General features: G+C 38.9%; 1 protein-coding gene across 1 annotated transcript in view; it reads right to left on the bottom strand.

Moving 5' to 3' along the window:
• Positions 1-10,960: 10,960 nt before the first annotated feature.
• The window catches only part of tmem121ab (transmembrane protein 121Ab), a 55,332-nt gene continuing 47,245 nt past the window's right edge, over positions 10,961-19,047 (bottom strand). The window contains exon 2 of the mRNA XM_059356479.1: positions 10,961-12,942. Coding sequence (XP_059212462.1) covers positions 11,132-12,070 — 939 coding nt within the window. The 5' untranslated portion in view covers positions 12,071-12,942 and the 3' untranslated portion in view covers positions 10,961-11,131. The remainder of the gene's footprint in view (positions 12,943-19,047) is intronic.

Genomic DNA, 19,047 nt, shown 5'->3' with positions numbered 1-19,047 from the left:
TTTGTATTCCAGTTACTCATTCTGTGTTACCTTGAATTCTTAAAGAAAATATTTCTTGCTTCTACGGTGTAAACAGAATACAAAACAGAGTAAATTCTTGATGAATTGAAATAAATACTAGGTGCCGTACTAACAAAAGCAAAACATCCATTTACAAACTCTAACACACTTTATGCAGTGTAATCCAAGTCTCATTCATCCATTTGAATGCTCTGGACTTCCAAACAGGACTACTGAACTTTTTTATGGACAACTTTAGAAAAATAATATAAGTTATCAACTGGGGATGTTTTTTCACATATCTATTAGTTTAATTCAACTAAAATAAATCCAGTATTGCACTTTTATAAACTTGGGGGAATGAGAGAAACTTAAGTGGTCAAAACTGAGCTGCAGATGCCAAGAGCTCTGAGTCCTCGTAGTCCAAAAACACTGTATCCTATAATTCCCATAATGCAACGGTGTAACTTCAGACTGTAGAAAGTACTACTCAAACAAGTGCATTTTTGCTATAATCCAACAATTTGAAACATTTCCATTACTATTGTCTACAAATAATTTTTATTTATTTTTGTACTTTTTTCTTGTGATTTTCTGTGTGTTTCACTGTTACATCTCTTACACATTTTTCTTATGTTTTATTTTTTTATTTTAATTTTTTACATGTGATGCATCTTGTCCTTTATTTATGTATTTAATTTATCAAATATTATGAACTCACAGACATTTTGCAGGTTCTATAGATTATGAAATAAACACTCTAATAGCTCAAATAATAAAGACGTGATGCATCTTCTACATTTATAAATCTATGCTGTGCTACGTCATTTCCTTTTGAGATCTCTTCTGTGTGCCCTAGTTCTACAGCACTGTTTGATATGTTTTGTTTGCACCTGGTCGTTTCAAGCATCATTAATAAGGCTAATTATTTTTGCCACTTGGATGCCGCGCAACAACCTGTAAAAAAACGTTGACATATGACCACCATGAAAAGAAAGCAATTAATGTGATATAAAACAAAGTGACATTTGGAAGAAATATGGAGAAACAACACAATTTATTTGGAGTATTGAGTCTGCTCACCTAGCAAATGTAAATCCTATATTCTATCATACTATTCTATCATTTATTTCTTATTTACTTTCATGTCCGTGCGTTAAGTATAGAGAAGCTGCCAGCTGGCGAGTGATAATACAACCACCAGCATTTGTAAAGCTTAGCAATTACCATGACATTTCATTTTTTGTATAATCAATGCAGAAATGTTAAAAGAACACTTGTGGTTTTCTGTGAAATTATCTGTTTTTATAAGAACACGACCCTGCTCATGCAGGTGTTTTCAATTAAAATTAGTACTGCTAATTACAATTGAAATTGAAATAGGTGAAGCTACAATGCATAGTGAGTTATTAATCTTCATGCAGTGTGAACTAATATGCTTCTGTTTTAACTTTGAGATAAGAAAAATGTTATTAATATAATTGAACACAGAAAATTGGAATGTAACAGTTGGTAAATCCGCTTAGAAATCAAGGTAAAAAGACGCTGAGGAACCTGCCTTAGACTCATCACGTTTTTAAGTTTTCCTCAGTATTTAAGTAATTCAGTGATAGTAGTCTGTACATCCATGGTAACATTGCAATCAGGAACTACCAATAGCTAATTCGGTATGATTTTAACGGGGTATATTTACCGAAATATGAACAAATATGGGCTAAAAACATAGCAGGGTTCAAGTTGTAGCCTGCTGACTCCTTGCATACTTTTCTGTTTTCTCTTTAGTACATGCTGCAGCTGCCCTTTCAAAATATATATTGTTGCATACAGTATGCATACAATTGGGACATATTACTTTATCATGGTTGGCCTTGAACTTTGACCCTCTCGTTTACAATGCAGAAAAGCATACTGGCTTGCATACTGCATAAAATGATGTAGTAGGGAATCTGTTATTTTTAACAAACTGAATGGGCGATATTAACCAAAAGTCGTATCCCGATATATTTAGGCTGAATATCGGTATACGATATATATCTCAATATTTTTTATCTCAAAATGAGAGCAAAAGTTCAGTCAAAGCCAAATATGACATGTCACAAGTAGTTTTATTGAACCTGTTTATTTAACTGAACATAGATACTGTATGACAACGGGAGTACTTTTAAAATCAAAGCTCCATAAAGTGCACATTTAAATAAAAAATATGTGAAATAAATATAGCCTGTGAAATAAAATAGGCCAATCTTTTTCTGAAATAAAAATATTTCTATGAGAAAAGAATAACGAACATTACAAAACAACTAAATATGACATTTGTATATAAAGCAGCTTGCCTGGACCAAGAATCACGTGTGAACTATATTGATATTTGCAATATGATCTAATTCCATATCACATTTAAAAATATATCGATATATTTTCTATATTGATGTATTGCCCAGCCCTAATTTGACATACTTTGTATTGGGACATACTAAAACTTTTGCTGACACACTAAATAGTGTAGTGGGTATAAGGCATTATCCTTCCTTTTTGATGTTGGGTCTTCTTGACCTACAGTGTCAGACTTTGAAAACTTCTGGTATCCAGTAAAACTCCACTAATTATCACAGAGAGCTGTGAATATGCAAATATTATATCGCTGCATAAATGTCATCATCCAAAACACACTGTGCCTCACACAAACTGTTGGCAAGAAGGTCATTGTTTGTTGATCGAGCCTCCACTGGACGATAAATGTGTTGCAGTTTTATGATAGAAGCACGGTCAAAGGGTCATTTCCATATAGATTAGTGTGCGTGGTGTGTACACTCTGAGGCGTGTGGAGCCAACAAAGTGATTGCAGTGTGAGAACAGAGACATTTACTAATAAGTGTAACAACTGAGTGGACAAACTCAGCAAATCCAAATGGTTAAGAGAGACTCTGTAATACTGGAAACACCAGCCTCATCTAAGTGTTTCTGATTTAATTTAGCTGAGACTAAGTGCTACAGGAAGTCACGGATGCACAGTAAATCAGTGGGCAGAGAGCGAAAAAGCACCTTTACCGAGTTATTACATAAGGAGAGAGTACAATTACGTTCCTGATGCACGTGCCTGGTGATTTATGGAGGAGTCTCTCGCTCAGTAGGGTCTCTGGTCTCGGAAACAGTGATCTGTTGCAGAGGCAGCCACAGGTAATTTATTCTATCCCCAAGTTTGCCATTTACTCCCTCCCTTTCAACCGGTTAGGTGACAAGATTTATTCAAACAAAAGCAGTATTATGCTATAAGCCTAACAATGAGCTGATTCAGACCACAACAGTAACAGATAAAAAGGTTCTAAATGGTACCATGGACCGGTTCTGTGGCTCTTTTTCATACAGAGGGACATTTTAATTAAATGCTGGACCTGGGTCTCTGTTCTTTGAACAAACATTTTGCTGAGTCAACTGTTAGGACAGCATAAGAGAGAATGTGAGTTGCAGCATGGAGCCAACCAGGCCTTCATCTTCCTACATGTAGAGAAATGTGTCACCTCACAATGCTGCATCTTTAGCTTTGTTGGAGGTAAAATTTATTACCGGTGTCATTTCAACATTTAGACTTATAGCACTTTATATACAGACTTTAACAAATCATTTTGTGGTGCATGAGATGTCTAATTAGATTTATTTTTTCCAAATCTTCTTGTTTATGTTGCACAGTGTCAAAATTAGATTAACTGCTGTCCTCACTAACAGGGCCGCTCTAAATATAGAGACCTGGATGTGTCAATAAAGTATGCAAGGTGACAAGATTGTGAAGGAAAATTTATTGGGGCAGAGTTATATCTCTTCCTGTGGGCGACGGATGATTGACAGTAACCAGTATAATGGGATATTAATGTTCAATATTGGGAAAACAGCAAAGTAAGCCACAGTGGAAAAACACTAAGACGAGGTAATTGCACACTTTTCCCCAACAGCATATTATGTAGTGATGCACTGTGATGTCCTGAGGTTTGAGTCTGACCAAGCACTTTTTTATGATAAATCCAGTGTGTTTGTAGTTTTGTCCACTGTTTCTATTGGTTGTATGAAATATGCACTTAAAGGAATACTCCGGGTTAATTGAGGTGGGTCTCTATGAGGTATTTTTATAGTCTGTGTTTTACCTACAGTAGATGGTGGCTGTCAGACCCCCAGTTTAGAGAAGCAGGCAGGAGTACTCTACCAAATAAAGTGGGAAAATGCCAAAAAGTTATCTTTAAAAAAAACCCATCTTACTTACATACTGGTCCAAAAGCTAAAAATCAATAAGGTGACTGCACAATTTTGCGGACATGTAATCTTTAATACTCAAATAAGTTTCCTGTCACCGGTGCTGCAAGATAGTGGCCAGAACTGTCCCTTTAAGGAATTACTGAGATCTGATGATATGACAATACTTCTAAAAAAAAATAATAAACAGGCCTTTAGATGATTGAAGTGGTTATCGGGTTAGAACGAGGCAAAAATGTAGATTATCTGAACCACTTTATTAGGAGGTAAAACTGAAAGTTAAACCAGTAATGTGCTGCCCACTGCTCCTTGCATGGTGTGTTCACTTGTGTTTAAAAAAAAAGAAAAAAAAAAAAAAAAAAAAAAAGGATGGGTTAAATGCAGAGGTTGAATTTCCCCATTGTCGGATTAATAAAGTAATTAATCTTAATCTTATTGCACAGTAGAACATATCGTCGATCAAAGGTGAACATAAAAGTTGGTCTGGAAACTAGGTGTTTACTTTAATGACAGTTTTGGTTATGCTGTTTCACACATAGGCTGTATAAAAGAAGAGGACATACCCACCATGATGTCATCTCTTGGCTTGCTGACTGCTGTTTTGAAGTTCTGTCATCTTTGTGTTTTGGATCAGGAAGTGACCTTATTTGTAAAAAAGGAAGGTCTGACTGATAACCTGAGGACACATTGCACCTGGACAGACCTGAGAGCTCCTGGCTGCTGGCTACCCCATGCCACGTCGCTGCTAGTAAGCTAACCATCCATAAATCGAGGTAAACAATATTTTTTCAGATTGACCCATTTCAAAGTTAGAACATCTATAAAAATAGCTTATTTTTTTTCAGGATGAAATCTGCTTGGTGTAATAAGTGTAATCAACATATAACATGAAAATGCTCATCTGTAAAGTGTGAGATCGAGGTGTTATGACTTTTTTTTGTTAATGTTATATAAGAATAAATGTTATAATGTAAAATAAAAAAAATTAAAAATCAACGTGCCTTAAAACCATTGTATTTATGAAAAACAAGTGAGTTATCCTCATTCAATCATGATCAGTGAGAGGTAAAGAACACCATTGCACTAAAAATTGATTGAAATGGTGTTATTAATGAAATATAAACAATGTTTATTGGGATTTTTTGGTTTCTTACACTTTTGGATAATTAAACATGCTCTGAGTCAAATCGACTGCCGAACATTGAGAAACGAACATAACAGGAGGGTTAAATGTACACGTTGCCATGGACGCACATTGCTTCACCTATAGTTTCTTCCCAGATAGCCCCATTCTCTTTCGTATTTCCTGCCATGCTGAATCATTTTCCTGGTAGAGTTAAATGAAATTACTCTAAATTGATGCTCCTCAGTTCTACTGTACACTCACATTTTCACTTCCATGCCAGAATTTCACTGGCCATGCAGGTCAGCATATTTAAGGTCAATTTTTAATTAAGTTGATTTTTTCCTCCGGAACCTGGCAGAAAAGCTGAGGGTACACAAGTTTGGAAATAATGGCAATGCTCTTTGCACTTCACTGTTAAAATGGGTAATAATTTCACTGTTCCCCCGTTTTTCACTGCTCCCCCTGTTTTCTCTCCAAAATAACTTTTGTTGTTTGTTGTTAAAAGTTCCAAGGTCCAGGGAAAAATAAAGCGGGATCATGTTTTTACTATTTTAGCTGCAACACTGTGGAACAAACTCCCCCTCAGTGTCAGATCAGCTGAGTCAGTGCTTCAGTTTAGAAAGCTGTTAAAAACCCACAGAACAGAATAGCATTTGGATACTATTTAGTTATTATTTTATATTTTGTTTTATCTCTCTTTGTGTGACCACTTTTAAAAATCCCTGTTTTTATTGCATTTTATGTGTATGACACACTTTTAATTATTTCTCAGATATTTGCTATCTTTTCACCTAGAAAGTATGGTATTTTATGAAGGACCTTGGCTTTTGGAAGGCAGTACAGAAATAAAGATTCTTCTTTTTCTTCTTCTTCTTCTCTTTCTGATTATTGCTTGTGTGTTTAATTGAAACCTCAACGGTGTGTTTTCTGCTCCGATCTATTTTTAGCGATGTTGCCATGTTGCCAGATCTCAGCAATTCACCTGGTGAGTACAATATTGTTATTACTTATGTGAGTCATGGCTAACACTATGAACTGAGATGATCCTGAAAACCTTACTGTAATTGCACTGCATAAATGAATAAATAAATACATAAAGTCAAATAAAATATAGATGACATAAAACACAAAACTTCCTAAAGCCATGAAGACTTCAGCAAAGAAATCCCCTGCAAATAGAAACAAAGTACACAATGTCAAAGTTACTTAATATGTTTTCATTTGATACGTCAGTTATTAGGCCTCATGGTGCAGAGTAACTCTCTGTTTCCAGTACAGCCTGTGTCTTACAACCAGAATGAACTGGATGTGCCCGGAGAGATACGACTCAGAAATACTTAATACTCCGGCAGCAAGAGCAATCGATACCTTCTCCACAATAGCGATTCCAAGAGAAGAGACGGACAGTTTGTACAGATACCGTAAGCCCAAACTGATCCCGCTCACCCAGTCAAACAATCAGGTGTTTGATGAGCTTGAAGCAACAATGTAGTGGGCGTCAGGAATGAAAAGTACACTTCTTTGTGCATTCATAGTTCTCTTTCTTGCAGTGCTGTAACTTTCAGAACACTGTTTTTTTTTTTGTGAGTCGTCCTCTCTGTGTATTTTGCATATTTTGCAAAAAAAAAATAACTTCCCCACTTTGTGAGCAAGCAAATATACTGTAACTTGGTCCTTGAAGCAATATGCCAACCAAGCACAATTTCACCTGAATATAACTAGAAATATAATTAAGCTGTTGCAACAGCTGTCTTTGCTTCGCTGAGGATATTTAGGCAGCAGACTGAGTAAAACTACAGAGGACACCTTAAATTAATAATAGCTTTAAATGCCAAAGTCTAAATGCAGTCGTATGTACCTTTTGGAAACGATAATAAGGCAGAAGTTTGTTCTGGTCTTTGCGGTCCAGTCGGCCCTGTTTCAGCTCGAAGGTCTCAAATAAACAGCTTTGAACTATTTTGAGAAGCATGAATGGAATCCGAATTAGCTTTTTAAAGTGTCCTACATTATGCTTAAAATAAACAGAAAAGCTCAGTTCTGTGGTAATCACTGAGCCTCTTTGTCACTCTGCAGCTGACAGTTCTCTAATGGAGTGTGTCTCTGTGAGCTGAGATCAGCAGTTAACCTTAGTTAACCTGACGACTGTAAAGTCACCGTCCTCACGTGACTGACCTCTCCGACGCCTCAGGGTCAGTTAATAGAATCCTCCATGGAAGCACGGCCGTAAAAGTTCTCTTTGATAACCGATGCCGGGGTCGCTGCGGAGAAGATTAGTGTTAACAGAACAGAAAAGCAAGTGGGGAGGCGATAAAGAGAACCGGGAGGAAAAGGGGAAACAATTTCAGAAAAAGGTTCATACATTTTTATCACATTTTAAAGATAAATTTATTGCTTCCTTTTCCGCAAACGTGGTAGCCTGAGGGGAAGGAAATTAATGCCGGAGTCCAGGAGGAGGCTGCTCAGCCTAAATATTTATGTGCCGTGTGGATTCTTAAATGTAAAACATCACAGAACTGCCTTTGCTGATATGCAGCTGTTGCTTCCAAGTACAACACCAGATACTCAGTAATTCAGCTAAAAAATAATATTTATTTAATCACAATTGAAGGAATCCTTCTACTGCAAAATTATTATGTCTATATAAATAAATCACCCTGTGTTACCTTGAATTCTTGAAGAAAACTTTGTTGTATCTTCCATGTCTCCAAGGTGAGAAAAGATAAGTTGAAGTAAACAGCAAAACTTTTTCAGAACAGTTTTAAAACTCTCACACAACTGAACGCAAACTAAATATTTTTGTAGGCCAACCCGGTAGTTAGCATCACCATGGTGTCTGTTTCCCGGTTTCGGCTATGGGATTGTTGCATTGGATTTTGGATCAATGCAGTAAATAAGTTCTGTGGCAAACACACATTTCTGATGCTTACACGTTTTGTTCAGCAGGATAATCTTCACAAATGAACACCACTTTTATGATGTTTGAATGCAGCCTACAGAAGTAAAAAGCTAACGTTAAATTACTTTTATGTCACTACTGTTAGCTTCAGACGCTCTCTGGCAAGCTAACCAGCGGTTTCGACAAGCTAGCGAATCCTTAGCCTGATAAATATGGGCTTAAACTTGTCTCAATAATATCTGCAAACGCACAGAGGGTGATCTACAAATAGTCCTTGATTTGCACACCTGTTTTGCTATCCACAAATACAAATTCGTAATTTGTAACTTGTATTTTGGTTTTTACAAATACATGTGTATTATTTATGGCCGTATTGCGTCCTTCGGTGTATATATTATATATTAGGGCGTGACATTTAAATGACGCTCATTTCGATCCGCCACATTTATCAACAGCCGATCATTCTCATGCTGTGATTGGAGAGATGCGAATGTTTGATAAATCCCACGTCAACCCTGTCGTAAGACGAAATATACACTCAGATCTGCGCTCGTTTGATAAATGACCTGTGTGTTTGTGGATTCTGTCAACAAGAATGTCTCAAATATACGTCATTGAGGAAAGAGATACGTGTGTGTGATTGATGATTCACAAATGCAGAGTCGCACTTCACAAACAGAATTTTCAGTTTTACAAATGTCTTTCTTGTTTTTACAAATGGAAAATTGGGTATTTAAAAATATATATTACAAAATACACACGTATTTATAAAAAACAAAATACAAGTTACAAATTAGAAATCTGTATTTGTGGATAGCAAAACACGTGCAAATCAAGGACTATTTGTAGATCACCCTCTGGGAATTTGCAGATATTATTGAGACAAAATTAAGCCCATAGATATTGTTTATTAACCTGATCTACAATCTACAAGAGTTTGCAAGAGCTGAAAAACACTACTAGAGACTGTGAGGCGAAACCAGTGAGAGAATTCCCATGTTTAATGTCCCCGACAACCACTGTAATCTCTTTCAGCCACTTGTTAGCAACCGCCTTTTTAGGGATAATTAAAAACTTTTTTACAAGTGGGTGTATTAACTAATGTTTTTTATGCCGTACAACAAACATCTTGAGCTTGTGTTAACCACAGACCTTATTTCAGGCATCAAACCACCAACCCATTAAAATCCTCATTGAGTTTGAGAAGAGAGACACTAGGGCGCTAAAATGCTAACTTACTTCTAGGTTTAAGAACTCAATCCTGTGGCGCTCTATGCATGCAATATAATCCATATAAGTTTTCTTTATCCAGTCGAATGCCCGATAAGCATTTTTGCATGTTCCATTCTTGAAACATTTTTGCATTAACCTTTTCAAGGTTGTGTATAAGTGCTCCTGCACAAGTGTAAGACAGGTATTTGAAATAGCTTTGCTGTTATTAAACCCCTTTTTACTACTAATCATTAAGGATTTTCTCATTTTTGCATTCTCCGTTAACCATGGAGGCATGCAAGAAAAACAAATTTTTCTTCAAGAATTCAAGGTAACAAGGTAATTAATGAGCAATTTGCAGGTGAAGTATTCCTTTACCAATCTGTAAAAAGAAAACATGCTCTCATAACTATTCTTTTATTCATACTTTTATTAAAACATCATTGGCTTCCAACAAGTAAAGAATGTACATAATTATAATAATAATAATAACAATAATAATAATAATAATAGTTAACTGAAGAACATCAGAAAAAAAGTATTTTTCTGCTTGTATGTTATAGTATTTATGCTTAATCTTTTGTCAATTCTTCAGTGAGGCGTTCTCTGGACTCTCTGCATTCTCTGACTTCAAGGCTTCAGCTAGTTTTAGAGGAATGTACAGTACAGGAAACAAAAAGTATCTTACCCCCCATCATATTAATATTTTTCTGACATCACTACATATTTTGTCTCATTTGCAATTTCATCATACACCACACATCAACCACTCACATCTGTTCCAAAACAAAATAACATAAACCTCCTGTAGTGAACACTTGCAGACATACATACTCTATAGACTAGTGTGCGTGCACATAGACACACACACACACACACACACACACACACACACACACGCACACACACACACACGCACACACACACACACACACACGCACACACACAGTAAAACACACGCTTGGATGCCTGCAGTGGATGGTATAGTGCTGAGCTCCAGTGCTTTAATCAGACCTTTGGTCGTAAAGCGTCACACTGACCGAGGCAGCAGCTTCCACAGAGCTCATTCCTCAGCAGAACCGAACACAGAGGGAAAAGCACTCGTCTGCCACCAACCTTGCTCTAGCACAGCACAGATAGCCCCCCATGAGCGACCCCTGTCACTCTCTGCTCCTCCTCGCCATCAGTGCGTCACGCTGAGTGCTGCGTCCTTTGCTGCTGGAATTCAAAGGAAATGCCACAGATGCACTGTCGAAAAAAGTGACCTTTAAAAAATACTCACCGAGGGGGGACCAACTGTCCATTTTACACAACATAATGTCACCGGGCCGCGCGCTGTGGAGATTGTCTCTAATAAAAGTTTGAACTTTTAAAACATTTGAAACAATTAAAAACACAATAGCACGATAAAAACCTTGATTTTTTTTTTTTTAAGTCTGCACGCTGCACTCAGAGTCAAGTGTAGGTTTACAGTATGTTCTGACAGGCAGGTGATGCTGAAAATCTCTTTTATGGTTTCACAGCGGTTCATGTGGGCTTGACAAGAGCTGAATATCATCCTGTCATGCAGCTGATTTCTTTATCTACCTCCCATTCCTGGAGCTTTCATAAAAAGCAGTCAGTTTTTCTAATGGTGCTCAGTCCAGCGCTGGCGGTCATGTGTCAATGACGTCCTGCGCCGGCGAAGGTTCATGTGGCAAACTGGTGGCGTTGGGCAGCGGCTGCGTGTGGCTGTTCTGCTGCAGCTCTAGTGCCATGGCGTTCTGCGGGTGGGGGAACTCCTTCACCTGTCGGCGGTACTCCAGGAAGGTTGACGCCTTGGTGGCGATGGCCACCACGTTCTTCCCGACGAAGATGGTGGAAACGCGGCTGTCCTGAAACAGCACCATGTTCACACCTCGTATGAGGATGGTGACCACGTTTATGGTGACCAGGCTCAGAACCGGGTACAACATCATCTTTTGCGGCGACATGTGCTCGCCCTGCATGCTGATTTCACTGAGCGACACGCAGGGCAGGATGAGCAGCAGGATGTAGCAGTAGAAGAACATCAGGCCCTCGGCCCAGATGGGCAGGCCTGTCCGCTGGGGCTCCCACAGGTTGGCTTGGATATCCAGCAGGTCCAGGAGGTCCAGAGCCACCCAGAACAGACGACTCCTCATGTCCTCCTTCTTCCGGAAAGTTCTCACATATTCCATACTATCAAGAGCCACTAAAACCAAGTATAAGCCCGGCACACATACGGATAATAATAACGTCAAAGCCTTGCGGGCCACCGTCTCCAAACTCTTCCTGTCTGCCTTACAATTCTGAAAGACAAAGTAGAGCTTGATCTCCAGAACAAAGATGTACAGAAACCAGAGGATCATGGCGTATCCCCGCCGGGCGGTGCGCACCTCGGCGCCAACCCACACCGCCACATACCGCAGCACTATGAGGAAGCACACATCCCCTACCAGCACTATAATGCACACACCGATCTTCCTGGGACCCTGGTTCTGCTCCACCAGGTAGGCGTCCATGAAGGCCATGCTGGTCATGATGACGATGGTGGTCAGGCACACGTGGCGTTTGTCTGGGGGCGGCAACACCATGGCGAGGGCACCTGCTGGCTCTCACTCTCACTCCCCAGCTCTCAAAAGCAAAAAATAGTCCAGAAGGTAAAAACGTCACTGTGTCCACTCCAAACCTCTTATGGTTGGAGTAAAAATTTTTTATTTAAGGTGCTCTGACAGCTCTGGCGTGCACAGGAGCAAATGTCCTGCTAGTGTGTCTAATATTAGAATAATACTATAAGTCACCGCACTAATAGTCCGTAGAGGGGGACGGTTATTGCAATGTAGTAGCAGAGCGGCGTGTGGATTCAGCGGAGAGATGCTGGCTGCTGATTGCTCTCAGACCATGTGAAAACAGGAACATCACCTCGTTACTCAACGCACTTCCATTGATCCGCCTCTGCTCCTGAGTAGCAACTACACCAAGGGCTCTACAGCTGACACACCATGACTGATAGTAATCCACACACAGTCAAATGGAGAATACTCTGAGAGCGGGCTCAGTCTAAAGCACATGTGATGGGATTGTGGGACACAGTGCTGCAGCGTAGGAATGTTTATGGAGCTGTTTATTTTTGTATGAAACCGCGTAGGAAGCAGGAGTTGTATGCGTGCCCGCGCTGCAGCTCAGCATGTGCGAGGAATTCCTCTTTGGATACTCCTGTAGACGGTGGTGCAGTGTGTGTGGCTCCTCGCAGTCCTGCAGTGTGTGCGAAGGGAAACGGCGGAGAGAGAGGAGAGGAGTCTGCAGTGGCCAGAGGCCCTCAGCCGCCATAAATCACAGAGACAGCAGGTCAACGGCCCATGAGGCCTTGCGTCCGACGCCGGCTTCCCTGGGGGGAGGCTCTTACATCAGGCTGAAGATCCATCCTTCCCCCCCTCCTCTTGCCACGTGCCAGCCTCTCCACAGCCTAGAAAAGGGAGAAATAAAGAGGAGAAGAGGGGGAGGGCAAGGGAGAAGGAGAAAGAAACCTGTCAGCACTACTGGGCCATATAACAGTTTTCATTGCCAACGGCCCTCCACATATGAGGAGCCAAGCAATGTGTCAGCTTGGCTCAAATATAGCCTGTTTCACTATTGATAGGGCAGAACATATTGCACACGTTACAGTAAGACTGCTCCGGGATGTCATTACCTCTCTATTGTCTGCGATGCGTCACAAGACATCTGGATGCATGGCTTAATATACTCCGATGCTAATGTTATTATATTCAGCATATTTGGGGCCATAATACCCAGTAGTTTAATATTGGGCGATGAATTAATTGAGGATTTATTACAAGAAGTCGTAGAAACCAATTTTAAAGTCTCATATAGTAGCTAACTGCTCGGCACCTCTTTTTCTTGCCTTTTTTTCCAGCATTACTTGGCAGCAGATTTTTTTCTTCTGAGGCGAGGGTAAATGGGGAAAAACTATGGCAGAGAGTTCATTTCCTGCAGATTGTTTGAGTCAATCTGATGTACTATAGTTTCTAAACGGAAACAAGGAAATAAAGATTGCAGTATGAAGAAAGCAGAATTTTTACTGGATGATTTCTAGGGCTGGGTGTCGATACTCGTTACATTTAAGGTGTCATAAATAACCCGTGCATAACTTCTTCAGTCAAATGATACCTGTGTTAACATGCTCTTTAGTACGATATAACAGTATGAGATTTTTAAGGAGGCAAAACCCTAGTATCTGACTAAATATAGGTGAATTGCATATAATATCCAGTGAAATGCTACAGTATAAAAACACTGGACAATAGTCAGGCATAAATATCCAAACTAGAATGCAATGGTGATGATAATGATAATAACAGACAATGGTTGACAGCAACCAAGGCGAAATGTATTTATTTGTGTTGTCTTCTACTGTTTTCTTTTGATATTATGCACATTGACAGTTCAAAATGAAGATAAAAGAAGACAGAAACCAAGGGAGTTCTGTAAGAAGATACACAATGAGTTCACCTGCGGTTTGCATTCTCTGAGAGACAAAATATTCCTACAGACATGGAAGAAAAAGCAAAAACTCGAGGTTCATCATGCTCGCTCTAGCTGGAAGGGCTGGTGGGTTACAGCAGTCTTGAAGTGGCAAGGGTGCTCTTAGGAAGCGACGTGATAATTACAGTTCTTTGCATCCGAAAAAAGATACATACTGCTTGATAAAGACATTTCTAAAACTTGTCACAGGCACTCTCCTCAATTCAGAGTGACATCTGCCCTATTTAAAGCTATTGGACTCAGACTCGACCTTCCCTCCAATTTACGAGTAATTGTTTGAGTTTACCAGACAATAACAGCTAGCCTGCAAGGTCGATCTGCTGCATTCCTCTCTTTCTCTCTGTGCAGACAGAAAAGTTCTTTGGTTTATGCATATTCAATGACTAATCCAAAGTACACCGGTTTAGGAGCCGTATTTGGTAATATTTTGACGAACTTGACCCCTAATTAGCATAATGTTTAAAACATATTTACCACGGTTGAGGGTCGACAGTTGTTTGTAACTGTCACTTCTCTTCGCAAGTGATTTTATAAAAGCGACTTCTAACTTAAAACATCTGGAGTCTCCTTTCTCATTTGTGTTTGAAGTCCAGCATCTTTCCAGCAATTTCCACACCACTACTGTTTATTTACACCCACATACTTTGAATGATTGTGCACATATTGGATTTGTTGTGCATAGTATGTCATTTTGTGTGGTTTTGCTCGCAGCCAATCACCACAGGCATTTTTCAATTAAATGTGACATTTTTTTGGCCCACTTCAGCTACAACCCATACCATCTGTGGCATGTTGAAGTGGAGGCAGGTGTATTTGGCAGAGTTGGTAGTTCAGCGTGCCAAGATGTATCCAAAACATTCAAAAAAGTATGGATTTACTACACGTGTGCAACATCTGACGAAATAAATGCTGTGGTCTTAATGCTTCCATTCATAACATGAGTGGAAACATAAAGGTATTAATCGAAGTAATCTATTGGTATCAATTTAAGGGCACTACCCAGCCCTAAACATTCCTCAAATTCTCTATCACCTTCACCTGAATCTCCATTTACAGTCTATTTTTGTTGAATGATGTTTCAAGGTGTTCCTGTTTTGACCTGTTTAGTATTCCAGCTGATGTGTGTGTCGGAGCGTGTGACGGGTTGGGTCGGGGGAGGGCTCTCATCAACAGCCGAGTCGGACGTTTACAGCACTTTTCTTAAAAAAGAAACTGTACAGATGCCGAGTGCTTAACTTGCCAGCGGGAGCCCACCTTGTGCACTGGCCTCATCCATAAATAACGCAGCGTGTCTAAATATTAGCATAGAGAGCAAACAAGGCTGGGTAAAAAGAAAGTGATATGTGTTAATTGAGCAGAAACGCCTCCCTCGGTTCGAGCGCGGCGAGCTTCGGCAGAAACTAGAGTTTATCTGTTGCTGTCTTTTGCTCTGTTCACTTCTGTCTGCTGCTCCTGTCACTGGATCCTTCAGGCAGAACGCAAATAAATCGCATTAGTATTTCTGTCAGCTGAGGTACATTTCAAATCAAGATATGACTGTATCAGAGAGCTCCTGGAACCGAACTTATTTGGCTTAAGCTACTGACCATGAAACCTCCGCTTTTACATTACGCATCCTAACATTTTTCCACCAAAAACTGCAATGAGAGGAATTTTTAGTTGACAAACAGACCCAGATCAAACTCTTCAAAGCAAAGAGCAGGTTATACCGGACCTGGTCCGCCACAGGTTCTTTCAGTATTTCTCAACACACCTCAATGTGATAAAAACAGCCGAAGACTTCAAACGGCCGTAGTGTGTACAAACATGAAATATAGATCTTAAAGGGGGACTCCTGTGTGTTGGTGTTGATGGTGGACCCACAAGAAAACAGATGGAGGTCAAAAGCAATGCAACAGGGAGCGGCCCAGCAGCTAAACCACAATACCCGCAGCTTCAATCTGGCCTTAGACCTTTGATGCATGAAGCTTCTGTTCTTTCTCCCTCATTTTCTGTCATCTCTTTACTGTAACTAATAAAAGCATCACACTTTTAGACTTTGAAAAGCCTTTATTAGACTATAAAGACTTTTATTCATCTGTTTTTTTAGGCTGAATAACGCTGTCAAAGGCTGGGTCTGTGAGCATTCACTCACTTAAACTCCCCCCTCACTATATAAACTTCAGCAGAATTAAAAAGTTTCTGTTTTATCTGCACCATTAATTGTAACTGCTGTTGCACCATTAAAATGTGCCAAAACAACGTCAGCTGCTGCACCATCCATCATAACTACTTTGCATTGCAAAGGGGTGGAAAATGTCCTGTAATTTCCAGAAACTTTCCATGGGAAGTTAAGCTGGGGAATTTTGGAAATATTCAAAATTATATAAACATGACATTTCAACAGATTTATTTGTATGTAGAACTTTATCGATGAAATGACTCGAACGTTTTCACATTTGTGCTAAGGCAAGCCAAGAGAACCATATCAAATTATAATCTATAAATGTTTATGTTATCCCTGGAATCCCTGAGATATTACTTCGTTTAGCCTATGCTCATTCAGCTGTTATACCCTGTGACTGAGCACACCTAATGCCATGCTTTACGTATAATAACACTCAGACACAAACCTTACGAGATGAATAAACAACACTGGTACTGTTTTATTAACTGAATTACAGCATAGTTGACACCACTCCATCTGTGAATTAAGTTGTTTAAGTAATTCATGTGGAAGGTGGAAATGAACTACCCTGCAGCCCTCTGTATGAAGGATAGCATTATTTATGTACACTGTATATCATACATTAATATTGAAATCTGCAGTATAATGTATACCCATCCACTGCAGGTTTCATTTATTTTATTGAACACCAAAAACATGAATTAAGAAAAAGATTAGTCATCCCCCCTGACCCCACCCCATTCAAAAATTATGTAAAATATATATTTGTTAAGAGCCAACCTTCAATTTTGTAAATTCCCTGTTTACCCCCCCCCCCCCCCCCCCCCCCCAAAATCTTCTTAATTCTCATAAATTCCCTTTAATTCCCATGGAAAGTTGCCCAACTTAGAAAATTCCAGTAATTTTGCAACCCTAATAACTACTAACATGCATTGGGAGAAATACATAATAGGATAAGTGTCATTCGAATGTAACTTTCCTTCTTATGATAAAAAAACAACAACTTTGCATTGCTGCCAGTGACCATTACTGTACTGTGCAGTGATGCAGACACATGAAATGAATTTCAATCTCAATGTACTACATGAATGAAACACTGCTAATGCCAACAACTTTAACATATCATTAACAATCAAACCGACATTCGAACAACAGACTGCTCTCTTCATGATCGTATACAGTGCTCCGTTAGAGATGATCAGTTGTGCACTATACTTATCAGGATGCATTGTGGGATACTGGGTACAATAATCCTCACTTTACATTTGGACAGCACTAAAATTATAATAGTGTAGACTAATAACTCTATAATAATGCACCCTTTATTAGCTGGATTTAATGGCTTGACCAATGGTTAATTTAGCATTTATTACTGTCTTATATAACAGTGCTAGGCTAACTTCCCCCCTTTTCCCACTGTTTATGCTAAGTTATGCTAGCTGGCTGCTGCCTCCAGCCTTGTAGTCCCCAGTGGTGGAATGTAACTAATTAAATTTTTCAAGTACTGAACTTAAGTACAATTTTGAGGTATGTCTACTTTACTTGAGTATTTCCGTTTTATGTGACTTTATAGTTCTACGCCACTACATTTTGAGGCAAATCTTGTATTTCATACTCCACTACATCTAGCCAACAGCTTTAGTTACTTTTCAGGTTGAGATTTAACATGAAAAACAAGATCAATTTAGAGTGATTAGACATTTTATTAAGTTAAACCACATAAAAGTATATTTAGTGGTTAAAATGGAAATAAACTGCTGCTTACATAATTGCATCAATGATAATAATGTAATAATATATTTTACATATATTTGACAACCTGTTGGTTGTTCTGCATAACGAGTACTTTTACTTTTAATACTTTGAGTACATTTTGATGCTGATTCTTTTGTACTTTTACTTCAGTAAGTTTTGAATGCAGGACTTTTGATTGTAATGGAGTAATTTCACATTGTAGTATTGTGACTTCCACTAAAGTAAGGGATCTGAATACTTTTTCCACAACTGGTAGTCACCAAACAAATGTGAGATGCAAAGCAAATGAGCATATCCCAACCATTTAAAAAAAGTATTGACATTTAGAAGAGAAGACTTGATGACTTATTAGAAATGTGAGCATGCTGCTGCCCGTAGCAGAACAGACATGAGAGTGGCATTGATCTCCTCTAACTCTCGGCATTCATGCGGTCGAACTATTCCTGTAGCGAATACATTTTCAGCAAGATTGACAGCAGCACTTCTTTAGAAATACCTTCTAACTATTCAAAGGGAGTTTTCACATCCTGGGAACCGAAAGGCTGTTATTTTGAATGGCTTTAACTACAACCTAAAAACACCTTTTTAGCCTTATTAGAAAGCGGTACCAAGGTTAGGAAAAACGTCGATAAATTAAGAAATGCTGCAACCTTTCTGACAGAAACTGAAGGCCAAGGCTCTTGCCATTTGAACATCAGTTTAGAAAAACAATTGCTAACCTTTTAGTAAAATTGATTGGATTCGTTTTAAAAAAGCCAATCCTGAAATGCATTATAAATTGTTCCATCACTATGTTTACTTTCCTAAATGAAAGGCTTCTATTTCACTCCTGTTTTTTGACTAACCAACCTCCCGATATGAGAGATTTTAAGTATGCGATAAATAAACATGAGCTTGTCTTCAGCAGTGCTGTGTGAAATCACCAAAGCAATATGGGGCTTTTGAGGTTTTTTGAATGAGATCCAAAGATTGCAGAGAGGTTATTTCTCATCAGAAAATACCACACTTGAAGCACATGAACTCTATGTACACCCCTGAAGGATGTAAAGAAAAAAGAACAACCACTGATCTTTAATAGCTCTTTCCAGAAACTTCAATGGACCG

Source organism: Centropristis striata, chromosome 18 (genome assembly GCF_030273125.1).
Source record: "Centropristis striata isolate RG_2023a ecotype Rhode Island chromosome 18, C.striata_1.0, whole genome shotgun sequence".
Taxonomy (NCBI): Eukaryota; Metazoa; Chordata; class Actinopteri; order Perciformes; family Serranidae; genus Centropristis; species Centropristis striata.
This window is presented reverse-complemented; position numbering and strand designations above follow the sequence as displayed.